We start from the raw sequence: 27,794 nt of genomic DNA, 5'->3' as shown, positions 1-27,794 counted from the left end.
CGAAAGTTGGACCATAAGGAAGGCCGAGCGTCAAAGAATTGAGGCTTTTGAACTCTGGTGCTGGAGAAGACTCTTGCGAGTCCCTTGGACTGCAAGGCGAACAAACCGGTCAGTCCTAGAGGAGATCAGCCCTGACTGCTCTTTAGAAGGCCAGATCCTGAAGATGAAACTCAAATATTTTGGCCACCTCATGAGAAGGAAGGACTCCCTGGAGAAGAGCCTAATGCTGGGAGCAATCGAGGGCAAAAGAAGAAGGGGACGACAGAGAATGAGGTGGCTGGATGGAGTCACTGAAGCAGTAGGTGCAAACTTAAATGGACTCCAGGGAATGGTAGAGGACAGGAAGGCCTGGAGGATCATTGTCCATGGGGTCGCGATTGGTCGGACACGACTTCGCACATAACAACAACAACCCGATGTAATTGCAACGCCCTGCCTTCATCATTAGTACAAATAAAGAAAACTCAAATGTTGTAATTGAAAGCCATTACATCGCGTTGTAAAAATATACTTCCGGTATAAAAACCGAAACGGGGCTTAGCCCGGAGTGGGGAGGCAGGGGGTGGGAGTGTCTCGTGTGCGTACACACGAAAACGTATGCCTTGAATGAAACTTGGTTGGCTTTAAAGGTGCGCATGGATCCCAGCACTGTTCTACTGTTTCCGACCAACCAGGCCACTCAACCTCCCTATCTAATCCGCTGCTAAAGGAACCAGAGAAGCGCCTTTTGGCGCGTGAGGGCAGCGCTTTGGTTCTCCGACAACGCCATCACGACAGGACTGACTCCGAAAGCACGTGGTCTGCGGCTGCCAGGAGCGTGCTGCTCCCATTCCAGCAGGGGGCAGAGCCGTTTCCACTCGGCCCCACGTTGCACGTCTATGGCCAGAGCGACGAGAGTCGGTACTGCAACGGAGTAGCGGAGAGTGGCGTGGCTGGCGCCGTAAGGGGAGGGGACAAACCGGCGCCTGAATTGAGCAACCAAGGTTCCCGCTGCACCGCTGGGCGCCTCAGACTCCTCTCTGGCGGCTCTCTGCAGCAACGGCCCATTCCATCTCCATCTCTCCGGCCGCCGGCACCTAGAAAGGCGTCCGGCTCCGCAGCGCCGCTTCATCGCCCTCCTCGTCGCCTTCCCTTCATCCCGATCGTCCCGGGGCAGCGCCGAGCTATGCAAGCGCCGTTGCTCACGCTGGCCCTGTGCGCTCTGCAGCTGTGCCCGGCGGTTCTTGGCGGCCCGCAGCACCAGCGCTTCGTGCTCGGCAATGGCTGGCCCGTCAGGCTGAGCAAGGTCAGTGCCAGCTGTGCAGCCTTTCGGCTGGGGAAGGGGTGGGCTTGTGGGACAGGCTGGCTTGGCTGGCACGCTTTTGCACTGCCCTAGATGATCCGCGGGATACTTTCGGGGCAAGTAACTGGTTCCTCCCAGCAGTGTCAAAATAGTCGGATCTGTGTCCTCCCGTTTCAAGTGCATTTTTGCATCGCCGGACTGTTCCATTTCAGGCTGCTCTTAAGGCAGTTTTCACCATGGAGGCGGAAATGTTCCGTTCCCCTTTCATGTGTGGTTGACCACAACATAGCCGTGTCTGCCACGAGTCACCTTGATATAATTACAAAAATCCGAGGTGAGGTACTAAATTCGTGACTGGTATTGTGTACGAAATACATTTACTTAAAAGGAAGATCCCCGCCCACGATACACATACTTTTTATTATTGGGTTTATAACTGGGATTTGTATGAAAATTTTAGATGATCCCTCATTCTTTTTTTTAACAGCATACATAGGGAAAAATAATCTTGCATTTGAGTAAAGATAGTCATATCTTATCTGAAGTGGCAAAATTGCTAGTTCAGAGGAGCAATGTGTATTGCAAAATAACACAGAACAGTTTTTGGGTAGTCACTGAAAAACTCCGGTAAAGACTTTTTCCATAGGTACTCCTAACAGTACAAATGGCTCATACCAGCATTTCTTCCCTCAGACAAGAATCTTTGCATGTGAAGAATTAAATATTAGTTAGCCTTAATCATTCATGAAAAATGATTTCTGTGAGCTGGGGCTTGTCTCTGCTACTAATCAAGCAGATTTCCCTGTTGGAAGTTAATAAGACTGGTGGTGTAATTAAAGTATAGTAAGATGACTAGATATAAAGAGTGTGTAAAATTTTCAATAAACATTTTTTAAGGAAAAAAAGAATGTAGATTAATTAAGGACTGTGCAGACCTGCAAGGAAAAAAACCTATTCCCGTGTTGTATGGTACACACAGAATTATAATCTGGTTGATATAATCAGCTGTTTGTATTGAAAGTATTTCAGTAATGTATTTTGGGTGGCAATGAAAAAGCTTTTTGCCAAGTCTCTTCCAAAATTGATCCAGGTTGAAATGACAAGAGAGACTGTTTTAGGAACATGCTCTTATAATCACCTAGATTTGTGAAGTCCAAATAGTGACTGTGTTTATCCTAAGTGAGAGATTTGAATGGAGATTTGCACTGAATTCTGCAAGTCCAAAACAGCCATAATACAGAACTGGTTTATTTGAATTACACTTAGTTTATAAAATCAGAATTCAGCAGTTAGATGATCACTGAAATCCTGATTTCCCCCCATAAATACCTGTCTCATTCCTTTTGTTCTGTCTAGGCATCCCTGTGCATGAAAGCAGTGCCAGGGAACAAACAAACGAGGACTCCTATGTCATGCGAAGTCATAGTTATTACTGAATTCCTGTCATTGTGGCTTGATGGGTCTGAACTCCTCATCAAACAACAGGTCCTGATAAGCATTGGTGACTGGAATAGAAAAGTAGGAAATAAAGGAGAATCAAATATGGTTGGAATATTTGGGCTTGGAGCATGGGAGTTCAGTGAAGGCAACAAATTGTTCATTGGAAACCCATCTTTTATGCAACCAAACAGACAATTGTATATGTAGACATCAGCCAAAATTGCACAATCAGAAGCAGAAACTATTCTCTCAGCTAAAACTAGACCAGGAGCTAATTACAGTACAGATCATTAATATAAAAAATTAGAACAAAGGAGAAACACCAAAGCAGGCATAGTTTCAAAATACAATCCAAGCAATATTACTGAGGAGTTTAAAAACAGATTTGCATTAGTAAATTCAGGTGAACATGAACCAGAACTGTGGGTTAAAAACAGAGATATTACACAAAGCCAATTCCTGTATCCAAAATAACAGAAAAGCCTAGATAGATAACTAACTAAACTCATAAATTGGTAAAGATAGACAGGAAGTAAAAGATGACAGAAGCAGAATAAAAAGCCTAAATGTACCATTCTAACAATTTGCATGTAGAAACAAAGATAATTAGTATAATAACCCATGTAAAAAAGAAGAGAACAACAAAAAAGGAAGAAATCAGAGGGAAATGTAAAGCACTGCTAGGCATGATTGACATGGAAATAAAGAAAAGAGGGGGCCAATACATTGAAGAACTATACAAAAGAGGCAAAATGATGACAGATTCCTTCCTAGAAGAATCTTTTGAAGAACCTATAGCAGGGGTAGTCAAACTTCGGGCCTCCAGTTGTCCATTGACTACAATTCCCAGAAGCCCCTGCCAGCATTCGCTGGCAGGGGCTTCTGGGAATTGTAGTCCATGGACATCTGGAGGGCCGCAATTTGACTACCCCTGACCTATAGTTTCAAAATGTTGTGAGTTTTACACTGGGAACAATTGGGATAATCAAATAATCAGGAGTAGATGGTATATCAATAAAGCTATTCCAAGCCACAGAGAGTCTATCAAAATCTTAACAAGATTGCACCAACAATTATGGAAAGCAAAACTATGCCCCCAGACTGGAAATGCTCAATTCAGGAAAAATGAGAAGTAAGACTGCAGTACTATTGGACCATTGCATTAATTTCTCATGCTAGTAATTTGATTCTTAAAGACTATTCTAGAACTAGGAGCAAAGCCCATTTTGAAAATAAGCGGAAGAAAGGCTGAGCTGGCAAGGCAGCGAGGTGGGGCAGTGTTGCAGTGCATGGACAGTTGCTAAGGGCTGTGTGCGCAGGTTGCCTTTGTGGAACTTATGGTAGGTAGGATGGTGGGCAATGGTTGGTGCTGTGGGGAGCACATCCAACTAGGCTTTGTTGTTCTACTGCTCATCCTCTCCCAGCTCCATGGCTTCCCTTGTGTCAGCTCCACAGGGGAGGGGGAAGAACAGCTGATTGACCCTCATTGGGGTTGGGTTATCCCACTGCGGGCCAATCACTGGGGAATGCTGTACCACTAAGGGCCAATCAGAGGGCTGGCACATCATTGGAAGGACCTAATGCTTTTTATTAAGTATGATATGGAACAAGAAACACTAGATGTTCAGGATGGATAAAGAGAAGGGAGAGGCCCCAGAGATCATATTGGAAAATTACATTGGCAACTAGAGTATATAGAGAAATTTCAGAAGAAAATCAGCTTGTGTTTTATAGATGCAAAGCTTTTGACTGTGGATCATGAAAAATAATGGTTGGCTTTAAAGAAAACAGGTGTGCCACTGCACCTGGTTGTTTTGATAAGCAACCTTTACTCTGGATAATAGGCCACTGTTAGAACATCATATGGAGAAACAGAATGGTTTCGAAGGTGTCAAATAGGATGTGTTTTATCTTCCTATCTCTTCGATCTTTATGCAGAGTATACCATAAGGAAAACTGGATTAGATTTAGGTGAAGGTGGAGCTCAAATTTGGTTGAAGGAACATTAACAATTTGAGATATGCATATGACATCACATTATTGGCAGAAAACAGTAAAGACTTGAAATGACTACTCATGAAGGTTAAAATAGAAAATGACAAAGCAGGATTACATCTGAAGACAGAAATAATTACTACTGGAGAATTACACAACATTAAGGTTGATGATGAAGAAATTGAAATGGTTCATGATTTTCTATTCCTTATCTCCATTATCAACCAAAATGGAAGATGCACCCAAGAAATCAGAAGAAGATTGAAACTGGAGAGGGCAGCCATGAAGAAAGGAGAAACCTTAAGTGACAGGTGTGAAAAAGTAAATTGAAACGAAATTGTAGCAGATACTGTGAACTGCTAGAAAAACAAATAAGGGTGTTTTAGACCAAATCAAGTCTGAAGCTAAGGTGACTAAACACAGGCTATCATACTTTGGTTGTATTATGGGAAGACCGGAGTCGCTGGAAAAGACAATCATGCTTAGAAAATAAGAAGACAGCAGGAAAAGAAGAATCAATATAAAATGGATAGACTCAGTCAAGGAAGCCATGGTCTTCAGTTTGCAAACCTGAGAACGCCTATTAATTATGACGTTTTGGAGGATATTAATTCATAGGGTTGCCAGATGTCAGAAACAACATGTCAGCACTTAACACGCACACAACTCGTGACTATAACTGGAGTGGCCAGCATTCTGATAATCATACTAACAATTTAATTAAAGCATTTTATGTCTGAAAATATGTCTGAGCATTTTATGTCTCTAGTTAGTTTTACCACATCTGGGAAAGAGCATTTATTAGTCTTTCTTTTGGCTTCATTTGAGGCTGAAGCAAGATATATATTTATTGTAGCTTGATGTGAACCTCTTGGCTGTAAGATTCAGGCATATAGGCATGTTGGTCTGAAGCGTCAGAACAAAATTTGAGTCCAGAGGTCTTAAAGGGCTGTTTGTGACACTTGAAAGTTCCTGGTGACAGCACTCATTGATACCTAGTGGTAATAACAAACATTTTTCAATGATACTCAGGGAAGGGTGGTATATAAATATAATAAATAAATAAAATGTGGGTCCTGTCGAACAGACCGAGCTGTTGAAAAAGTTATGTGAGATTTCTCCTGTCAAGGTTATTTCCACATACAGAATGCCTTACAGTGGGAGTCGTCAACCCCTGGTCCGCAGCCTGATACCAAGCTGCGAATCCCTCGGTACCAGGCCGGCGGTGGCCGTGCCTGCCTCTCCCCCCACCACAGCGAGAAGCTCACAGCCTGGCTAGCTTCTCGCTGCCAGAGGGGGGGAAGAGGAAGGCGTGGCCGCTGGCACGTCGGTGGACACAAATGTGCATGCATGGAGCTGCTGTTCACGAGCATTTCCACCCCCTGCTGGCGCGAACGTGAACATGTGGCAACTCTGCGCATGCACATTAGCGCCCCTGCTGGTGCAAGCATGCATGCATGGCAACTGTGCATGCGCACTTGCATGCCACTCCTGTGCGTGCCCGGGCCGCCGGCTCTCCCCCACCCCTGGAGGCGGTCCTCAACTGCAAAAAGGTTGGGGAACGCTGCCTTACAGCATTCTTCAGCATTTCTTGTATGTGGCAATATTGAAACTCTGTATGGAGCCCTGCTGGCTTGCTGCAGACTCAAACTGTCAGCACTGGGGGATTTCCTGAGCTATAGGTGGTTATACTCTACTGCAGTAAGTTCAAAGTTCACATGGAATCTGTGTTTAATCGCCTCATTCTCCTAAATGCTCACCTTGATCTCCAGTGTACCTGCCAGAAATGATGGTTTTTGCCAAAAGGGACAAGGAGTCTTTGCATTTCCTCTCTGTTTGTAGAGACACTTGCAATTCAACTGAATCAGTCTGTCCTTGGAATTTAAAAATGTGATTAAAAGAGAACGGGATATACAGAGATCCATAAAGTAAGTTAGGAGTGGCACTATACTTATACAACCACTCCAGCATGTAGAGGCCTGGAGAACTTTGTTATGCAACTGATTGCAGATTACAGTTCTGAGCTTTTAGGTCGAAAGAGGCTCTTGGTAATGTGCAAGTAGGTCCTCTGATCTGGCAGAGATTTCTCTAGTAGCTAAGGGGAATTGCCCTGCCTAACCAGTCTGTCGAAGATTTGTACCAGATGCCAAAAAACTTTCTGTGTAAGAATGATAGGACAACTTGCACATAGGATTACCAGATGCATGCTAACTGCTACAGTGGAAGTGCTTTCTGCATAGAAATCTTGTGACACTTGCCATGAGGGGGCCACAAATTTATGTGCTTAGTATAGTTGTGGACAAAATATTTGGAAGAGGTAGGAAATAGTGATACTCCAAGGAATGTTATAGGAACGTATCTCAAAAGGAAGAGTCCTAGGAAAACTCCAGCTTCCCTTGCTAGGTTTGCTGGCTACTGGTGGGGGATAGAGGGATAGAACTGCTAGATCCAGATTGGGAAATTTTCACAAGGGGATCTGATTTCTGCAGTCTGGAGATGAGCTGTATTTCTGGGGGATCCTCAGGTTCCATCTGGAGGCTGGCATCCCTATCCCTGCATTTTTCTTTTCCATCTGCTCACTGCTGCTTCTGTATCTTGGTCCTTGTGTGACGTTTTGCCTGAGTCACAGCTTCTATAGTTGATCACAGTCCTCCTTTGTAAAGGTTTGGAATTAATTACATTTGGTTTTTGAGCTAGGAAATCTTTTAAGTATTACCAAAGGGGCAAGTCTGCAAGATTTATGTGTTGGTTTTCCTTCATGCAAAATAAAATTCCAACACATAGAAAACTGGCATTGGAAATAATTCTAGGCTAGAATTCCCTGGCATCTAGTTCTTTGGGTGTAGCTATTTTTGTACACAAGAACTTTAAAGCATTTGAGCCCAGGAATCATGTACCATGGTAAAATGCAGATTCAGGTTTTTTAAGCCAAGTGTGAACTTGGCTTAAAAAACAAATGTGTTGAATGTATTTGATATATTACAGCCCATATGTGCTATAGTACCCACAAGTACCTATTATTTCCCTAGGCCCTTGCTTTTCCTTTTGGAGTTTCCCCTCATCTACTGCATGTCATTTCTTTTAGTATATCTGACTCCCAGCCGGGTCTCTGTCTGCTCAGCACTCCTGCCTCTCTGCCCACCCGTCTATTATCAGCGTGCAGTCTCCTTACCTTGGGCTGTTGGATGTTTTCCATAGTTACAACACTCAGCTGTCTCTGATTCCTGCCCTACTTTTCTTCCTATCTCCCTCCCCATCTTTCCAAATGCTACCCCTACTTTTAGATATTCATCTTTTTTGGGGGGGGAATAAGGTGTCAAAACTTTCTTTCTGCTGCCTTCCTCAGCTGCCTGTTGAAAATACTGCTTTGATTGCTCTCCTGCTATAATTAAAACCAGATCTGCTGTTAAAGCCTATTATTTGTGTTAAATAATTTATTTGTTTGTTTGTTTTTGTATTTATATACCACCCTTCCCGAAGGCTCAGGGCGTTTTACATGAAAGTAGAACGATGCAGGTAACTCCATTTGTAATAACACGGTGATAACAATAGCATTAACATAGTAATAACAATAACAACATTATAGAATGCTGGAATACTGTGAAGAGCACTGAATTCAACTCATACTAAGGCCCAGTGGGTAGGGCATATCTGTAGTGGTTGTCATAGGAGGGAGGCTTGGGGGCCAATGGGAAGCAGTGGTTCAGGTCAACCTCAACCAAATGCCTGGTGGGAGGAGCTTCCTTTTGCAGGGCCTGCGGAACTGTTCAAGTTCCATCAGGGCCCTGATCTCCCTCTAGGAGCTTGTTCCACCAAGTGGGGGAAAGCATGGAGAAAGCTCTGGTCCTGATTGAGGTCAAGTGGGCTTCCTTGGGGCCAGGGACCACCAGGAGGTTGGAGGTGGTAGAGCACAAGGCTCTTTGAGGGGTATAGGCAGAGAGGTGATTTGTTAGGTATACTGGGCCCAGACCACGTGTGGCCTTAAAGATGATAACCAAAACCTTAAGAACTCTCTAAGTTCTGCAGGGCCTGTAAGACAGAACACTTTCTCTTAGCCTATGGTTGAGTCCAGCTGGACAATAAACAACATTAAGTCCAAAACTTGGGCCTGACTGACAATATTGTATTATATGTATAAACTGCCCCAAGACAGTTGGTGGTAAATAAATCCACAAATTAAAAATAAAGAGTTCTGAGAGAACTGTGACTGTGGCCCGATGTTACCCAGCAGGCTTCATGTGGAGGAGGAGCAGGGAATCAAACTGGGCTTTCAGATTAGAATCTGCTAGGCTTAACTTTTACCCCACCCTGACTCTAAACTATCAACCTAAATCACAAAAACTGAATTCCTTATTAACAGTGCTGATAGGTAGCAAAAGCCCTTTCCAATGGGACTGGATTTCTAACCTTTTTCTAAATATTCAATTAAAGGCCACTGCTTATTTTCATATCTATTAAATTATCACACTATCCTTCCTTGCCTCATTCTATCTCCATTTTATCCTCCCATTGCCCTTGGGCGACAGGGGCTGGCCCAAGTTCCTCCAGTATGTTCTTGAAAGAGTAGGTATTTGAACCCAGCCCTAATATGACATCTATTCCAGATGTTTGTGCAAAATGAGGTTCTGTGGAATCAAACAGGACCCAGCTGACAACGAAAAGCCTTCAGCAGTATGTTATGGTACACTCCAACAATATTCTTTGGTACGAGAAGGGAAAGTATACAAAATACAGAAGAACATGTTCCTGTTTTCATTGTCTGTTCTGGAGTTGCCTTTTTTCTACTGACCCTCATCCTGATATGGGGATGTGTTATACAGAAAAAAAATTAAAGTGATACATTTCTGTTCTAACGGGCGCAGTTCAGGTTTTTTTTTTTTTTTAACATGCTATTGTCACTCCAGTTAAACCGCCTTTGGCCTCTGCGGTTTCTACATCCCTGTACATCATCCCATGGAACGTTCTAATCCTTGGTCTTCCTTGAGCTACTGTGGTCGGGCGGGGAGTAGGGGGACAAATTCTAAGGTCCTGGAGCCCTGGGTGGGATATGAATTGGGCATGAAATGTGATTTGTGTTTATATTAAGGTGACCTTAACTAACGAAAATTGTGGGACGGTCCTGGGTTTGGACTGAATTTCCCGCGTCACGGGCCCAACCCATGAATGTCCTGCGTCGTCCCTGGTGTCCACTGGCTGCCAGGGACGAGGAGGCGGAATGGCTGGGCCGGCGACCAGGGCAGAAAATAATGGGCAGCAGCAGCAGGGGCTGGGCGGGGAGGCGGGCCCTCGGCCCAATGAACGGGATGGGCTGGGTAGTAGCTGGAGGACGGCGAGCAAGAAAAGTTTCCAAGTCCTGGCTGCTCTGCGCAGTGGCTCTCCGGCAGTGGGCGCTGGGTGTGGAAGGCGGTCCTGGCGCAGAGCACAAGGGCGCTCGGCGGGCAGGCGAGCTGGCTGGTGGGTGCCGAGGCTGCGGCTGTTTCTTCTTCTGCTGCTGCTGGAGGCCAAGGATGTGCGCTGTGTCGCCACCCGCCCACTTCGCCTGGGGATGGATGGCACGGCTAAGCACGCGGGGGCCGGCGTCGTCCTTTCTCACCCGCGGTCGCGCCTGCCAGGCTACAGGGCACCTGAAGGCCGCCGGGGGACTCACTGGGGCAATGTGAGAGGGGGTCCACGTTGGTCGGTCAGGGGGAGGCAGGCACCTGTGAGGCCGGCCTAGCCCAGGACATCCTCTAGGCACCTGGCCTCCAAGCGGCTCCCAAGACATCCGCGATGCTGGCTCTTGCCCCGGCCGCTGGACGCCAAGCAGCCTAGCTCGCCTGCTGCGGGATCCAAGGAGCTGGTGCTGGTATGCCCAGCATGCCTCCCCTTCAGGCGCCGGCCGAGGGCTAGAGAACGCTGCCAACCTGCTGCCGCTGGGTCTCGTCTCCCAGAAGCCCGTCCGGATTTCCCTTTCCCTTTGCCCCCACCATGGGAAGCCAACTTTGGGGGAGTTGAACTCCTCTCGCTGCCTCTTCCGTTGCCGTGGGATGGGTAATTAAGTAAGTAAGCAGGCGATTCTCTGTGCAGGAGAGTGGGTGGTGGAGGGCGCTTCTCCCTGGCTGCCGGATGGAGGAGGGCAAGGCATAGTTAACGTTCCCATCTGCATTTTGTTTTTGTTTTTTTTAATCCTGGTGGATCGTTCCTCCATCACCCTCCTTCCGTAATGTGTTTCTGTTGAGTTTCTCTGCAGGGTAGGGCATGTCTCGCTTTGCAAGCCTTACTTTTTAAACGGATTCCTGGGGCGGAATGGCTGCATGGTGGGGAGTTTGTTAGGCTCCTTTCTACTTTTCGGAGTCAAACAGCCGGGATTTGTTCCGCTAAACATTAGGGGAGCCCGTGCAACCAGTGGCAGGGAAAGGCGGCAGAGGACTTCCTGCCTTCCCCTCCGCCCCCCCGTGCCTCTGCCCCCCCCATGTCCCGCTTTAATATTTTGAAAATCTGGTCACCTTAGTTTATATGACAGTACTCTTCATAGCATGAGGTATGGAGCCCAAAGGTCATCTTTTTTCTAAGGACCCTTAGTGACTCTTTGCAAGCCCTAGTGGTCCTGCTTTGGACTCACGACAGGCTTCATATACTTGCTTAATTCTAGTTGTTATGGCACTTTAGATCAGTTCACAAAAGGTGGAGTGCCATTGCTGCTGTAGAATGTTAGCTTATTAAGGCAAACTAACTAAAGATCTGTCGTGGTGCGGTTATCTGAGAGCTCACTTATTGAACTCATTAACTTCTCTGTACCAGGGACAGCTTTTTAAAAACCCTCAACATTTTACTCATTATATGAAATGGCTATTTTCCCCAGGATGTAAGAAGAAGGAGGCCACTTTTCTCTACCCGAAGGAGTCTCAAAACGGCTTACAGTCGCCTTCCCTTTCCTCTCCCCACAACAGACACCCTGTGAGGTAGGTGAGGTTGACAGAGCCCTGATATTACTGCTCTGTCAGAACAGCTTTATCAGCTCTACGGCGAGCCCACGGTCACCCAGCTTGTTGCATGTGAGAGAGCATGGAATAAAACCCGGATTGCCAGATTAGAAGTCCGCACTCCTAACCACTACACCAAGGAAGTATCATCCTGATGCTTTATGTAGCATAGACCAAAAGAAGCACTGTCCCCACGGAAAGGTTGCCTGCTTAGTTGGAGAGAGGAAATGCTATGCTTTCCCTGCTGACAGCTATTTCAGATGTGGCGCATGTAGGAAGCAAGAAGCCTGTACATGTTGACAGAATTATAAGATCCACAAGATGTGGCTTGAAATTGTTCCCCTCCTCCTTAATCCACTTGAATGAAGATTGATAGACCTTCCTCTACAGTCTGTATTTCTTTTCTGTATTTCTTGAACATCATGTCAAGAATAAAACTGGATTCTTGGTCTCCTAAGCGTTCCTAGCTCAGCATGCTTCTTTTGACAAATGTAGTGCAGTTCTTCTAATATCTTGTACTTCTGAATCCACCAGGTACGCAACTTTGCATGGCAGAATTGTGATCATTCAGCCCCTGCATGGGTCAAGAGCCTGAATGTAATTCCAGATCCAGTTTGCATCCCAGGAGATGTGACAGTCATGGCCTCAGGCACCACCACTGAAACTCTAGACTCACCATTGAAGGTATGTGAATGATGAGGGAACCACGCAATGCTGAAATGGCTCCCTTATTCCTAGGTTTAGTAAGTGGGTAAACAAAACATACTGGGTGTTTTTAGAATGGCTATGCTATAAACCTCCGGGGAGGGCAGTATATAAATATCTTTAACTGCTCCTGCAGAGCGGATTAAATAAAAGGGTAAGGGCTGTAGGGGAGGAGTTAGGGCAGGTCCTGTACAGGATAAAAACTCGGAGGGCCCAATCAGGAGCTGCAAAGCGGCTCCTGATTGGGCCCTCTGAATGTCCATCCAGGGCCAAGCCGCCAATGGGGAGCCACGCTTCGCACGGTTCCCCATTAGCTGCTTGGCCCGGCCTCGCCTGGCCCGGTCGGGGACTCACTGCGCAGACAGACCAGCCAGCCTGCACGGTGATTCCTCCGGCCCAGATTCTCCTCCACCTCAGGAAAGGAGCAAGGAGGCCATGGTAGGTGGGGGGGGGGGCGTAGCATCCCAGCCCCTGGGAAGCCTTTGCCCTGCGAAGGCTTCCCCGGGCACAGTAGCCTAGTGCCCATTTTATTCACATATAAAATGGGCTTAATTTCTAGTATAATAAATACAATAATAATAATAAATAAATAAAAATAATTTAAGATATTTTCCTGTGTTTTCATTTTATGGTGATTTCATTACCGTATATACTTGCATATAAGCAGAGTTTTTCAGCAGTTTTTAGCACTAAAAAGCCCTCCTCGGTTTATACGTGGGTAAGTGAAATAACAGCCTGCTCCCAGCCAGCCATACCTGACATTGACTTTGGAAGCTGAGGTTGTTGCAAGCTGAGGTTGTTGCTCCCAGCCAGTGAATCATAGCATTGCCTTTGCAAGCTGAACTTTTTGCAAGTGACCTAGTTGCTCCCATCCAACTATTGCCTTCTGCAAAGATCTTGAAAGTTGAGCTTCCTCTGGCAGCTTGTAGGAAATCAATGGTTTGATTGGGGGATTTTGATATTTCCCCCCCTTCTTTTCCTATTCTTTTGGTTTCTGTGAGTGGACTGGGTTTTGGGGTGCTTTGGGATTTACTGTTTCTTTCTCCTAGGCCCATTATGCACGGGGGTTTTAGCGCACATTCGGGGTGGAATGGCAGTGACTAAAATCACCGATAACGCACGGTGCCGGATGCAACTGGCCGCAGCTTTGGTGCATGCCGCCGAAAAAGCTGCATTAGCGAAACGCGGAAGAAAGCGCAGCTTCCAGGTGATCGGGGTGCAACCAGAAGCGGCACCGGGGTCGCCGTGTGCATAATCGGTTACTCTGGGTTTTGCTGCCGTTGCGTCCCGTCCCGTGCATAAGCGGTTTGCCTCGCTTCTTCCCCCTCCGCGTTTTCCATGTGACCTGAAATCGCCGTTTTGGCGGCCGTGCATAATGGGCCCTAGTGTGTTTTTTCCCCCTTTTATCCGAGGGGCAGCTTTGTTTGCCTTTTCTTCTTGGGGTTGTGTTTCTAGTAAAAGTTGATTTTTATAGTGCTTTCAGTTTTCAGTTTTACAATTCTTTATTTCAGTGTTTTGTTCTGGGGGGGGGGGCACTGTAGCCCCCAGTTTGGTAGCTGTTGTTGTAGTCGATTGCCACCTTCAGGTACTGTTGTTCTGCTCTGGTTTGCTGGTCTGGGGGCACTGTTTGGTTCTACTGCCTAGCTGTTCTCACAGAGCAGTTCTGTCAGTGCTCTCTCAGGGTGTCTGGCATCAAGAGAGGAAGGCAAGGCAATTGTAAGCTGCTTTGAGACTCCTTTGATTAGTGAAAAGCAGAGTACAAAAGCCAAAGCTATTCATCCTCTTGACTTTTCTGTATTTGTGTGTGTGTGTGGGGGGGGGGGGAGGCTGGATGGGAAGCCTGTGATGATGGAGCATTTCCCACCAGCTTATATGTGAGTCAATAAGTTTGCCCAGATTTTGTGGTAGAATTAGGTGCCTTGGCTTATATGGGAGTATCTATGGTACCACTTTAGTTGTGATTTTACAACATTCTTTATTTTCAGTTTGGTGACTACTGGAGATAATTCCTTCTTTATGGTTTGGAAAGGGAGTGGGATTGAGGCAGCCCTATATATTATCCAGAGACTAATAACAGTTTCCTTCTGTGGTGTATCAAGCTTGGAATATTTCTCTGCCCTCATTTCCCAGCCCTTTCTACAATGGAAAACAGTCCCTTTCTGGAACAGTGTCAGAATAGGAGTAAGGAGCGTTAGACATCTTTATATAATCCAGTCAATTGCTACACCTTAAATAACAGGCAGGAAAAGTAGTTCAGTTTTGTTTATTTCCATTTACAATCTTTCTGTGATAATGACTGAAGAAGAACCCGTACGCTGGAGTATGTACAACAGGTTTCACATTCAGAAATTCTGCATTTTGCTCCATTCAGGTTTCCTCTTTTGTAATTCTGTACAGACATATGGTACAAAACAGCACAGTTCTCTTACATCTCACAGTTCAACAGTACACTTATTCTAAAAGTAGATGCAAAGCCCTTTGTATCCAGGAATACTACGGTGGAGGAATACCACTTGGTGGTGGAAAGAGGAAGGAGAGGAGTTGTCCAGTCTTTAGGGGCATCGCGTTGAATGTGTGTGTTGTGTGGGAGGTTGTGGTGGCGTGGTGAAAAAAGAGGGCATGGGTGTGGAAATATAGGTGTCAAGAACCTGTGGTGTGGAATGTTCGTTGAGTGTGGGAGAGGACTGACCTTTGGGAATTGTGGCGTAGCAGTTACAGATGAGCTTTCCAGAGCCATGTCCTCAGATATGTAAAGGGAAAATCAGACTGGAAACTCTTCTTAGGGGGAGATTACATGGCAGTTTCCTCCCAGTTTTGCATCATTTCCCTTCTTGTGTGAATTAGGCCACAGACACCAAAATGTCCCCCTGCCCTAATACACATGGGGCAGTCATAGTAGTACACAGGTGCCCACCCTGCTCCTTCTGTCTCCATTTTTTCACTGTTGATAAAATGTTATGTGCCCACATGCTTCTTTCATGGTTGCTCCTTAGAATAAGAACTGGATTTTTATACCCTTTTGTTTACTACCCAAAGGAGTCTCAAAGCGGTTTACAAACACCTTTTCCCTTTGTCTCCCCACAATAGTCAACCTGTGAGGGATGTGGGGATGTGAGAGGTCTGAGAGAACTGGAAATGGGCCGCAGTGACCCAGCAGACCTCAGGTGTCTCAAAGCAGTTTCCAGTCTTCTCCCCTTCCTCTCCCCATAGCAGACTCCCCATGAGGGAGGTGGGGTAGAGAGCCTCACATATAAGCTGGCAACTCTAAAATGAAGTCTCTCTGTACACAGCAGTCTTGACCTCACACGGGGTGTCATTGAATTGAGGCCTACTGCACAGGGTTGTTGTGCAGATGAAACAGGAGACAAAAGATCCTCCGCAACAGCTTCCAGTTTCGTCTGCAGAATAACGCTGTGCAGTGGCCTCAAATCTGCAGATAGTTGCAAAGAAGAAAGACACATGGCTTGGCTGTGTCTAACCCCCAGCCAGAGCAGTATTTTAAGTTAGAAGGGGATTTTCTGTGGCCCCCCTGTCAGGCAACTGTTGGCAGAAGGGGAAAGTTCCCCCCCTCAGAAGGAAGGCCCTCAGGCTCCCCTGCGTTGCTCTTGGAAGGGCCTCCCTCCCCTCAGTCAGGGGTTGTCAGAGGTTCCTTCCCAGTAGGCCTGACGGGAGCGGGGAGGAATAGTACTTACCAGCTCTGTCAGTGTTCTCAGGCAAAGTGAGGCAAAGGGAGGGAAGACTCAGTTGAGAGCTTGGCCATCTGGTTAGTATACCGTCCGCCCAACATGCCACCAGATGTCCTGTCATGCCTGCTGGAGGCGGCGGCTGCCTGGGCATTGCAGTATCATTGCAGTACCTTAGGCTACTGATTCTGGGTGACTTCAATATCCATGCGGATGCACCATTCTCAGGACCTGGCGTGGACCTAGTTGTCTTTAGGCTTGTGCGATTCGGCCGCTTCGGAATTCTGCGCCTGTGTGGTTGCGCCCGCTGTCACGCCGCTGCCGGCACCGCCCTCCCCCCCCGCAGCGCGGCGCTGGCTGGGCCCGGAGGGAACGGCCGCCGAAGCGGCTGAATCGCACAAGCCTAGCTGTCTTCCATGGCGACACTAGGGCTCTTGCGATTTGTTGCCAGGCCCACCCACCACGTCAGCCACACATTTGACTTGATTTTCGGTGCTTGGGTAGAAGTGGTTCTGGATGCAGCCTTGGCTTTGCCTTAGTCAGACCACTATGCCCTGCGGGCCTGTCTCAAGATACCACCCCCTCCCCAGTTGTGCGGGAGGCACATTTTTGCCCGCCTGTGGATACTCATGGATCCACTTGGTTGCCGGAATGCTCTCCGGGACCCGATGCCTCCTGGCGACTCACTGGTGGCTTTGGTGGAGGACTGGCAGTCCCGCCTGACGGCCACCATAGGTAACATCGCCCCAAACGTCATCTCCGCCCTCGACTCAAACGGGCCCCTTGGTACAATGAGGTCCTCTGGGAGAAGAAAAGGGAAGTGAAACAACTAGAGCGGGTGTGGCAGAAGACTCACAACGAAGCTACAAGAACATCTTATTGCAGGCGTATGAGATGGCGGTGAAAGTGGCAAAACGTGAGTTTTTGCCATGGAAATTGCATCCACAAGCTCACGCCCGGCCCAATTATTTAGGGTAGTTCTGTCTCTCACCGCCCTTGAGGGGCGTCAAAACACTAGTCAATTGGAACTTGGCTGTGAGGCATTAGCAAGCTATTTTGCGGATGAAGTCTTGTCAAACTGCCGTGACCTTCCTGCCACATTTAATACAGTAAATGAATTGGAGGCCTGTTGGCCGCCTTTGGAGGTGATGTTTAATGCCTCCAGCAACTCTCTTTAACTGAAGTGGACAAGTTGCTGGGGTTGGTTAGGGTGACCACTTGCCCCCTTGATCCCTGTCCATCTTGGTTCCTCGAGGGAGGTGGCCGGAGGATAGGAAGCCAGCTCAGGGGAGTTCCCTGAGCAGCTGAACGAGGCGGTGGTTCATTCTCTCCTAAAAAAATCATTGCTGGATCCACCGGATCTGGCCAACTATCACCCGGTGTCGCATCTGGCATTCTTGGGCAAGGTAGTTGAAAGGGCCGCAGCAGACCAGCTCCTGGCATTCTTTTTTTTTTTTTTTTTTAATAGAAAATTTTTATTTTATTTTCCAGAGTTAAAAACAGTGAGATACATGCAATCTACATTGTTAATACAGAAAAGGAGAGCTATACTCTTCATTTGGTACACTTGGTTCCCCATTTTTAATCCCTTTTGTAAATAGTTCAGGTAAGGGCCCCATTATTCTTGAAAGGCCTCTTAGTGTCAGTTTGGCTATCTTGGTAAGATCAGCTAGTTTATTCACCCAGTCTTCTGTCGAAGTTAGTTCTTACGTTTTCCATTTCTTGGCCAATTCTAGTTTTGTTGCCGTCGTCGCATAGTAGAAGAAGCTCTGTATGTGGGTTAGGAAGCACTGTGGAAAAACATTTTGGTTCCCTGTTTCAATCTTACAAACCCTCTTCTCTCCATTTAAGATTATAGACTGGCTACAATATTATGGACTTTTACCCAAAGCTTACAGACTTTTTATAGACTTTTTCACGTTTGCACCACATTTAAAAAGAGAAGTCTACTTTGTTACCATCATTTCAACATTTGTTTGCATAGTTTCTGATAATTTTAACAATCATAAACAGCTTATACTTAACATAGTCCTAGAGCCCTCCACATTTTCACTAGAAAAGGGGAAAAAGGAGAAAAAAAAAAAAAATAAGCCTACTTAGTTGTACGGAAAGAAGAGAAACAAATATATATAAGTATACATTGTTAATACCAAAAATAATAAAATGGAGTCTTCATTAATTAATAAAAAAGATTTTTCGTTAGTTATATATACACCTCCTCAGCTAGAAACCTTCCTTTAGTTATGCTTTAAATTTAAGCTAAAAGTCACTACATAGATATGCTAGATAATTCAAATTCAGCTATCATAGGAAATCTAAAACCCCACACTATAATGTAAGCCCATTCCATTAGGTGTCTCCTTTTAGTTATGCTTTGATTTTGGGCTGGTAGCCACTGCGAAATTAGGTTTGATAATACAAATTCAGCTTACTTAAAAGATCTTAGATCCCAGATTAACTTCTTAACTAGTTATAATGCCTATATGACTACATAAAGGAGGTAAAAGAGGAAAGGAATTTCGACCACTGTATTGCATTTCCATTCCCCAAGCTTCTTAGGGAGGTCTCATTTCGAGGCTTATTACGTCTTGTGGCTCCCGTTGACTAATGTTCTGTCCTATTGGTCTTTGGCTGGGAAAGTATAGTTGTAGTCTTTCCCTCGGAGTATACATCGATAAATCTTGAAGCAGTTGTACCTCCTGGACTCCAATATCAGTACAGATGTTTTTCCATGAAGCTCCTTTCAATCGATTGCTTTCACCGCAGATCCATATGTCTTTCTTGTGTATTGTTGCTTTGGAGTGGCTGTATATCTTCTCAGGTAGGGTGTCCTTATCTGAGCTGCAAGACTCTGACATCCCCTTTTCCATCTCCATAATTTCAGATTCCTCTTCTGCTGGTAATTTTCCATCTTGTTTAGAGCTATCATCAGCCACTACTATTGGTTCATCATTCCTGTTAGAGACTTCTTCCTTAATGCCTTTGAACTCCATAAGCATATTTTTAAGTGAACCATTTAAAGATTCTTTCAGGTCTTGTGTTTGTTTGTCTAGAAGATATGCAAATTTTTTAAACGAAAACATGTTCCAAGTTTGGAATTTTGTTAGACTAAATCAATTATGCATATGTTGTTTCCAAAATATATTTGCAATTTTGCAAATAGCCAGTAGAGGTCCTACAGAGTCCTAACGAAAGCAACAGTCTGTTTTTAATTAAAGGAATGTCTCTAAAGCTTCGTTCTCGCGAGATTCCACGGCTCTAATCTCTCTTATCTTCGAAGACAAAAAAACAGATATAATAAGAACTGTTACTTATTAGTTTGAGTTGATTTTCTTCTGCTTAGAAAAGAAAATTAGCCTGCCTCAAAATGAGGTGGCATCAAGCAGAGCCAGAAACGGGGGGAAAAGTAAAGACGGAGAAGCGAAAAAGCACTTGCATCTCTGCGTTGATTAATGACTCAGTATCTTGAAATCTGGCAACTTCACCCCCTTCAGTAGTAACAAACAGTCCTGTCACTCTGTCACTCTGGCTTGTTTGGATTAGCGAGAGCAACTCTCCACGCCGAGAGTTCATTCCAGGGAAGAAGGTGCCGAGGGAAACCCCACTCACTGTTTGCAGGCTCGATCTGATGTCTGCCAGATGTTTTCACTCCGGAGTTGTGGTGAGTCGAAGGTCTTGCTGGGAGGTATCCAATTAGCTTTGTAGATTAAAATAAGCTTTGTAGATTGCAGAGTTGAAAAAGGAAGAAAAGGAAAAAAGATTTTAAGATGGCGGACGGCGCTTGCTGGACCCTGTGCACACTGAGCTTACGTTCCAGTGGGAGATTAATTTCCCTGCGGAACAGAGAGGCCCCAGAGATTCACAAGGAATTCCTGAGAAGATTTATGGGTGGGTTAGCGTACCCAAAACCCAATTCTGTCAATCACAGCAGCGATTGACCCTCAGTGGAACAGGAGCTCGAAGTATTCGAGCTATCCAAGTGCCATGGCTCCGCCTTCTCCAGCTCCTGGCATTCTTGGAGGAAACTTCGGCACTCGATCCATATCAGTCTGGCTTCCATCCTGGCCATGGTGTAGAAACGGTGCTGGTCACCCTACTGGATGATCTCTGTCACCAGCTGGATAAGGGTGGCTCAGCCGTGCTGGTTCTTCTAGATCTGTCGGCTGCTTTTGCCATCGTTGACCACGAATTGTCCACCACCTCACTGGCACAGGGATAACGGACACAGTATTGCGCTGGATACGCTCCTTCCTCCAGAATCGGTCTCAGAGGGTAGCGGTGGGAGATGAGTTCTCATGTCCTCATGGACTCCCTTGTGGGGTCCCCCAGGGCGCAGTTCTCCCCCCCCCCCACATTGTTCAACATCTTTATGCGCCTTCTGGCCCAGCTGGTGCGGAGCTTTGGGCTGGGTTGACATCAATGCACCGATGACACCCAGCTCTGTTTCCTAATGGGCAGTGGCCTGGATTCTCCCCCAGAACCATTTGCCAGATTTTTTGCAGTGACAGAATGGTTTGAGCAGAGTTGCCTAAGACTCAACCCCTCTAAGACGGAGGTCCTGAGGTTGGGTGGTAGGGGGTGGGGTCAGGAAGTGTGCTTACCCACCCTAGCAGGGACGCAACTTACGATCGTCCCCCAAGTCAGGAATCTGGGTGTGAACATCGACCCCTCACTTACCATGGAGGCGCAGGTCAAGAAGGTAGCTGACCAGGCATTTTTCCATCTTCGTCAGGCCCGGCTACTAGCGCCCTACCTGTCCCTCCAACACTTGGCCACAGTGATCCATGCGGCGGTCACTTCCAGAATTTATTTCTGTAACTCGCTCTATGCGGGCCTGCCCTAGTCCTTGATCCAGAGACTTCAGCTGGTGCAAAATGCAGCTGCTAGGGTCCTCACTGGTACACCTTGGAGGGCCCATATTCAGCCTGTGCTGAGGCAGCTGCATTGGTTGCCAATTGCTGTCCGGATACGGTTCAAGGTTTTGGTTTTGACCTTCAAGGCCTTACACGGGTTGGGACCCACATACCTGCGGGACTGCCTAATGCCCTTTGCCCCCCGCAGGACTTTACACTCTGCGGATGAAAATGTATTGATTGTTCCCAGCCCTAGGGAAGTGCGCCTAGCCTCAACCTGGGCCAGGGCCTTTTCGGTCCTAGCCCCAACCTGGTGGAATGAGCTCCCAGGTGAGGTGTGGGCCATGCAGGAGCTTACGGCGTTCCGCAGGGCCTGTAAAATGGAGCTCTTCTGTCAGGTTTACAGTTGAGGCTGGGGTCGGCGAGGTAGATATATGCCCCCCCTCCATGTATGAGTATTCACTTTAGCTTCTTCCCCCTCTCTAATAGCAGGGGGTGGGGAAGGGTTTACCACCATGCTGGGGATTATGTTTTAATTGGGGGGGTTTAGCAGGGTTTTTATGACATGTAACCCGCCACAAGCCAATTCGGGAGTGGCGGGAAATAAATCTAATATTATGATGACGATAAGTTACAGTTGGACATGACAGTTAGGGCAACCTTGGGATGAAAGGGGCTGGCGCACCCTGTCCAAGCCTCTGTTCTCATCCCCCTTGGCAGCCCTACTTTTCTCCTCTCCCTGCAGTGGTCAGGGGCAGACTGGCAGCAATGTCTCAAGATTGCCCATGGCTAGGCTGGGTGGGCAGGCCCTGTCAGAACTTTGGCCCAATGATTGGGCCAAATTCTTGAGTGGGCGTGACATGTCTCAGGCAGGTCCCAATTGGGACGCGGTTTGCTCATCCCGATTGAGTCCTGCCTCTGACAGACCACACCTACTCTCTGCCACACCCACTCTCTGCGAAATATTATATAACAGCTCCTGTTGTTACAGATAGGTGTCTTCCTTGAGCTAGGGTTAGAAATTCTTCTACGTAGCTACACTGTATGGTATGGTAAACTAGCCCTGAATAGCAGCATTTTTTAAATGACATAATTTACAAAATAAGTTAGAGAGCTTGCTGTGGGTAATACCCAGAGAGGCAATGAAAATTGTGTAAAGTCACTGCTAATCTTGGTGAGATCTAACACTGCTTCAGTCAATAACTATAGCCTTAGGCAGAGACTTTCTCTGCACTAGACTGCTGAGGGTCTCATGAGGATTTCAAGCAGAATGAGTGCTTTTCAGTCAAGTCCTTTTATACTTGGCTCCATGGAAGCATGAGAAATAGGAGAAAAACCACCACCTCTATTGATGGCATCAGTGAAAGCAGAAGTACTTGCTGGAAACTTTGATATCACAGACTGGCCGGCTGTAATGAGCTGTTTTGATATCTTGTCACGCCGGTTTGGGGGAGGGAGGGAAGGAAGGAAGGAACCTGATTTTGAAGAAACTGGAAGAGGCTGGCTTTATCTGGGTATGGCTAGCCAAGCCTACATGTTCAGACTCAGCTTTTATGAATAAAATCTTTGTCATTATACAGATTGGAAAGGCATAAGGGAATCAGCATTTTGTGGATTCCCCTTCTGCTGCTAGTCACTCCAGTGCTGCTTCTCCAGTATCCTGCCGCAAACCATGTGCATGCGCCTTTCTTCTTCCTTGAAAGTCTTGGGGAATGTGGAAGAGATTTTGAGCAGATGGATGGTTATGAAGGAAATAAGCAGCCTTTTCCTGCAACCACTTGCAGATGCTTTATAAGAAGGCCCTGAGATTTTTTTCCAGGGTGGGGTGGGAGACTGGAAGCACACTAATGCTTAAGTGAAACCTGAAGTTCTTCTCATTCTAGAACAGGCTTTCTCAACAACGGTTTCATGAAACTCTGGAGTTTCTTGACTGCCCTGGGTTTTCCAAATGGGTGGGAGTTAATTTTTAATGTATTTTAAATGTTTAAAATTTATAAACATATTTATAAATGATTTGGATGAGGGATTAGAGGGGGTACTTATTAAATTTGCAGACAATACTAAACAGGGAGGATCACAAGAGAAGACAGAATCAGAATACAGGATGACCTTGATAGGCTCGAGAACTGGTCTAAACTACATAAAATGAAATTCAATAGGGACAAATGTAAAGTTTTGCATTTAGATAGGAAAAACCATATACACCAATATATTATTATTATTATTATTATTATTATTATTATTATTATTATTATTATTATTATTATTATTATTATTATTATTATTATTATTTATAGCCCACCACTCCCCTAAGGTTCATGGCGGGTAACTGCATATAAAACCCCATAAAATGCATAAAAACACCCTAACACACAATCATATCATCCAACCCAACAACGGCGACATTAACCAAGGAGGAGACCAGGGATCATGTATAACACTGCATGTATAACACTGAAAAGAGCAGAGCAGAGAAGAGGGGGAGCCCGATCTTACCATGGAGGCGCCGGCCTCAGCCGCAGGCCCTGCGGAAAGCTGAAAAATATAGGATGGGGGAGTCTTGTCTTGGCAGTGATATGTGCGAAAAGGATCTAGGAAACTTAGTAGACCAGACATTAAACGTAAGTCGGCAGTGTGACTCGGTGGCTAAAAAGGCAAATACTATTTGGGGCTGTATCAGAGTATCATGTCCAGATCACGGGAGGTGATGGCACCGCTTTACTCTGCTCTGGTTCGGCCTCACTTGGAGTACTGTGTTCAGTTGTGGGCACCATAGTTGAAGATTGATGTAGACAAACTGGAGCGTGTCCAGAGGACAGCAACAAAGATGGTGAGGGGTTTGGAGACCAAGACGAATGAGGAAAGGTTGGGGGAGCTTAGTCTGTTTAGCCTGGAGAGGAGACGACTGAGAGGGGATCTGATAACCATCTTCAAGTATTTAAAAGGCTGCCATGTTGAGGATGTAGCAGTGTTGTTCTCTCTTGCCCCGGAGGGATGGACCAGAACCAATGGGATGATATTAATTCAAAATAAATTCTGTTTAAACATCTGGAAGAAGCTCCTGATAGAGCGATTTCTCAGTGGAACAGGCTTCCTCAGGAGGTGGTTGGTTCTCAATCTTTGAAAGGTTTTAAACAGAGGCTGGATAGTCATCTGACGGAGAGGCTGATTCTGTGAAGGCTTAAGGGGGTGGCAGGTTACAGTGGATGAGTGATATGGTTACGAGTGGCCTGCATAGTGCAGGGGGTTGGACTAGATAATCCAGGGGGTCCCTTCCAACTCTATGATTCTATGGTTATTGGGTGATATGACCATATATGGCCATGTTGAGTCAGAACCAGCCCCCAACATGGCCAATGATGGGTCTGAAGTGCGTGGGGAGTGGCCCTGGGTGGGCGTGTACACAGTTATGCTACCCAGCTGTATTCTGCATAGCTGCACCTCTTCTGAAGTCTGAAGAATGTTTTAGGGGGTTTTCAACAGTAAAAAAAAAGTTGAGAAAGGCTGCTCTAGTAGCACTGCAATGTTTACTTTTGTTTGTTGGACTTTGCTGCCCTTGTCGGGAGGAGGTACATAAATGCCTAAGAACATAAGAATTAAAAAATAGAATTGCTCTGTAATGATGAATTCCAGAAGTTAATACTGTGTGGTATAAATTACCTTAATGACCTTATATATGAGTTAAGCAGAGGAGAAAATTAGATTTTATTTATTTTTATTTATTTACTAGTAAAAAAGGCCCACTGCAGTCAGGAATGCACTGGGCGTTTGCAGGGTAGTGGAGGGGGGAGACAGGAGGGAAGGAAGGAAGGAAGGAAGGAGGCAGCCCCCCCCCCCTGGGCTTTTTGCAATGTTGCCGTGGGTGGGAGCCTACATGTAAAGCAGGTGCTTTGTCTCTGAGCAATCAGAGTTACACTTTGAACAAACACTTTCCATGACTTGTCTGGTTGTTCTGTTTGTATTGAATATTTATCTGTGGAAAGGCAATTGGGGAATTTTGGAAATTGCTAAACTGTACTCAGATTAATTGGTGGTGTAATGTTTCCTTCCAGGTAATTGTTGTTTTGGAGAAGAGGATTGGTGATATGTGGCTAAAAGTACCCTGTGTGGACCAACTTGGGAGCTGTACTTACAATGATATTTGTCATTACCTGGATATATATATCCCTCCAGGCCAGAAATGTCCAGAACCCTTGCGGTCTTATGGCATTCCTTGCCACTGCCCCTTTAAAGTGGTAAGTCCAGTCCTCAGCCTTTTGTGCTTGGGAACCAAGACCAAACACACTTGGGATTGTAAGCGACATGCAGAGACTGTGAGAAGATAAAAGTGGGGTGCCTCCATGGTATATTGGGCTAAGTGTACTAGGAAATTTCACCAAAAGCAGAATTTGGCTTGTAATGTGCAGTTGTTTTAAAGCAGAATAATGTTTCATAACAGCTGAATAATTTATCTAAACCTTCAGGGCCATTCCGCACAAGAATCAATGTGGCCAATTGTTTACACTGAGCAATTCCGGAATTTAAAATAGTAGAATTCGGCGTTATGCATACCTGCCTTTGTAGTTGAATTCAGTAGCGTTGCAATTGTTTCCCACAGGTTTCCGGTCTCGCCAAAAATCACTAGAAAGGAAGCAATTTTTTCTGTGCTTTGTCCCGCCGTCACTCAAACAAACAGCCGATGGGCGGCCGTTATCATGCTCCCGAAAAGCCCCTTTCCCTTTAAGACAGGTTTTAAAAAAAAAAAAACACCTTGCAACGAATCTGCGTTGATTTGTTGCAACGGAGAGACCCATCTAGCTGGCAGGTGGTGTATGAGCTGGCGATTCATCGTTGCCATGCTCCCCCGAGTGAACCCCCCCCCCCCGTGCACGGGCACGATTTTCGGCTGAAAATAAAGGGAACTTGCAAACGGGGCTGTGTTGTGCTTGGTGACTTAAAGCAGCTCTGTGGAGGGACTGCAGCCAGAGAAGCCTCGCTGGGTGAATGAAGGCTCGCCAGTTCGTTGCTCTCTGCTCACTCTGAGAAAAAAAATGGCGATCGGTTCGCCGGAAGTTCAGAGGAGAGAGCCAAGGGGAAGGGACTTTGCTGAAACCGCAACAATGGGAACGCACAGGTCTTTTTCGGAACTGTTGCAGGTCTTTTTCAGGAATGTTGCAGATTGTGTGCGACGTCGTGCATAACTGCAGATTAGTAGCGATTACAATTTGCCACACTCCTGCTACATTTTACTTGTGCGGAAAGAACCTCAGTTTTCACTCAAATTTGTTGCAGCTTTGGAAAAGGCTCAAGACAGGGTTCCATGTTGTAAATTTAACCCTTTTTGTGGACTTGCAAGAGAAACTTTGGAACAAAGCCCATCATGCAATGCGCCTATGAATAAACTATGCAGGGTGTTTACAAGACATGAGTTCTTGAAGATATAGCAGCACAGAAAGCTGGCTATGATTTTAATGGCATATGTTCCCTGCAGAATCTACTGCTTGGCACCAAAAAGGTGGACATCAACATGATTTTTTCCTGTGCATTTTTTGTAGAGCCTTCATTCAGGTCCTGTCCTCGATCCCCACTGTTAGTGTTAATTGAAGAAGGACATCCTACTGATAGAGTCTCATTCAGGCAGCCTTTAAGGTCACATCCCTTCCCAGGTTTGGGAACTTTATTCTAATCCGCCTACTTTTAAAAAATTTAAATTGGGCATTCATGTTTGTCTGTTTTAATAGATCAAAATTCAAGTCCAGTAGCAAGACCAATGACATTTTATAGTGTATAAGCTTTTGTGAGTGAAGGCTTACTTTGTTGGATCCAAATAAGAATGAAGATTCATGTAAGCATTTCCTGCGTGTCCCACCTCTTTGTGTTTCTCCTTACCGTAATTTAAGATTTGTAACTCTGAATCCTGACTCCAGCTGGCCTTTTTTGGTAACACCCCTTCCACATTCTTGCCTGGTTATTAGGACTGTAAAGGTATCCCCTGTGCAAGCACCGAGTCATGTCTGACCCTTGGGGTGACGCCCTCTAGCGTTTTCATGGCAGACTCAATACGGGGTGGTTTGCCAGTGCCTTCCCCAATTAGGACTGATGGATCTTCATTTTTAAGTTGTAACTGATAAAGTGAACCCTCATTCACAGGCTTATACCATGTGAATGGGCTTGAATTTTGTTCTCTTGCTTGTTGAAACAGGATAGCAATTATATTGCTTTGGCCATTCCGATTGGACTGGCTTTGTGCTGTGACTCCACTCAGGAGTGAAATGGTTTCAGAGACCTAAGGAAGTGAAGGCTGTATATACCTGCTTTTATGAATTTGCATACTGAATGTTTCCTATTGTGTCGCTATCAATATACTTGCATCAAAAGCAATACTGATTTTTCCCTTTGTATTTCTCAGGGCACTTACAACTTGCCTCCCTCTGATATCTACATACCCAGCATGGACTTACCTTCATTCCTCACCAACGGGGACTACAGGCTAAAGACTAAGATGATGCATGATAATGAACAGCTTGCCTGTTTGAAGCTATTCTTCTCACTGCAGTCAGAGCGTCAGTGGTTCTGGTGATGACTGCAGCACAGGCATCCCTGTTGCCAAATGTCCTGTTTCTTCCTACGCTTCCTTTTCCATAGACGTCCTAATACTGAAACTTGCTTTTCAGCCTTAAGGGGGAATAAGTCCTGTTTTTACAATTGCCCTTAAATCTCTTAGAGATGCAGCCTAACTCAGTGAAGAAGGGTTCATGAGTATTTTTAACAAGAAACTGAGATTTCTATGACCAATCAGGATTCATTCATTGATTCATTAATGGATTAAGATAATGGGTGCCTCACACAAGATATTTGTCCTACGTAGAAACAGAGAATAAATGTATAATTGTCA

General features: G+C 45.8%; 1 protein-coding gene across 1 annotated transcript; it reads left to right on the top strand.

Moving 5' to 3' along the window:
* Positions 1–883: 883 nt before the first annotated feature.
* On the top strand, positions 884–27,794 carry GM2A (ganglioside GM2 activator). The gene is made up of 4 exons (XM_077326524.1): positions 884–1,285; positions 12,214–12,363; positions 24,973–25,155; positions 27,309–27,794. The coding sequence occupies exons 1-4, from the start codon at positions 1,166–1,168 to the stop codon at positions 27,477–27,479; spliced, it is 624 nt and encodes a 207-aa protein (XP_077182639.1). The 5' UTR covers positions 884–1,165; the 3' UTR covers positions 27,480–27,794.

This window comes from Paroedura picta, chromosome 3 (assembly GCF_049243985.1).
Source record: "Paroedura picta isolate Pp20150507F chromosome 3, Ppicta_v3.0, whole genome shotgun sequence".
NCBI classification, from domain to species: domain Eukaryota; kingdom Metazoa; phylum Chordata; class Lepidosauria; order Squamata; family Gekkonidae; genus Paroedura; species Paroedura picta.
The sequence above is the reverse complement of the archived record's forward strand: the minus strand, read 5'-3'. Positions and strand labels throughout refer to the sequence as shown.

Coding starts and splice junctions, on each gene's coding strand:
- GM2A (XM_077326524.1), top strand. CDS start 1,166: ATGCAAGCGCCGTTGCTCACGCTGGCCCTGTGCGCTCTGCAGCTGTGC. Junction 12,364..24,972: donor CTCTAGACTCACCATTGAAG/GTATGTGAATGA, acceptor GTTTCCTTCCAG/GTAATTGTTGTTTTGGAGAA. Junction 25,156..27,308: donor GCCACTGCCCCTTTAAAGTG/GTAAGTCCAGTC, acceptor TGTATTTCTCAG/GGCACTTACAACTTGCCTCC.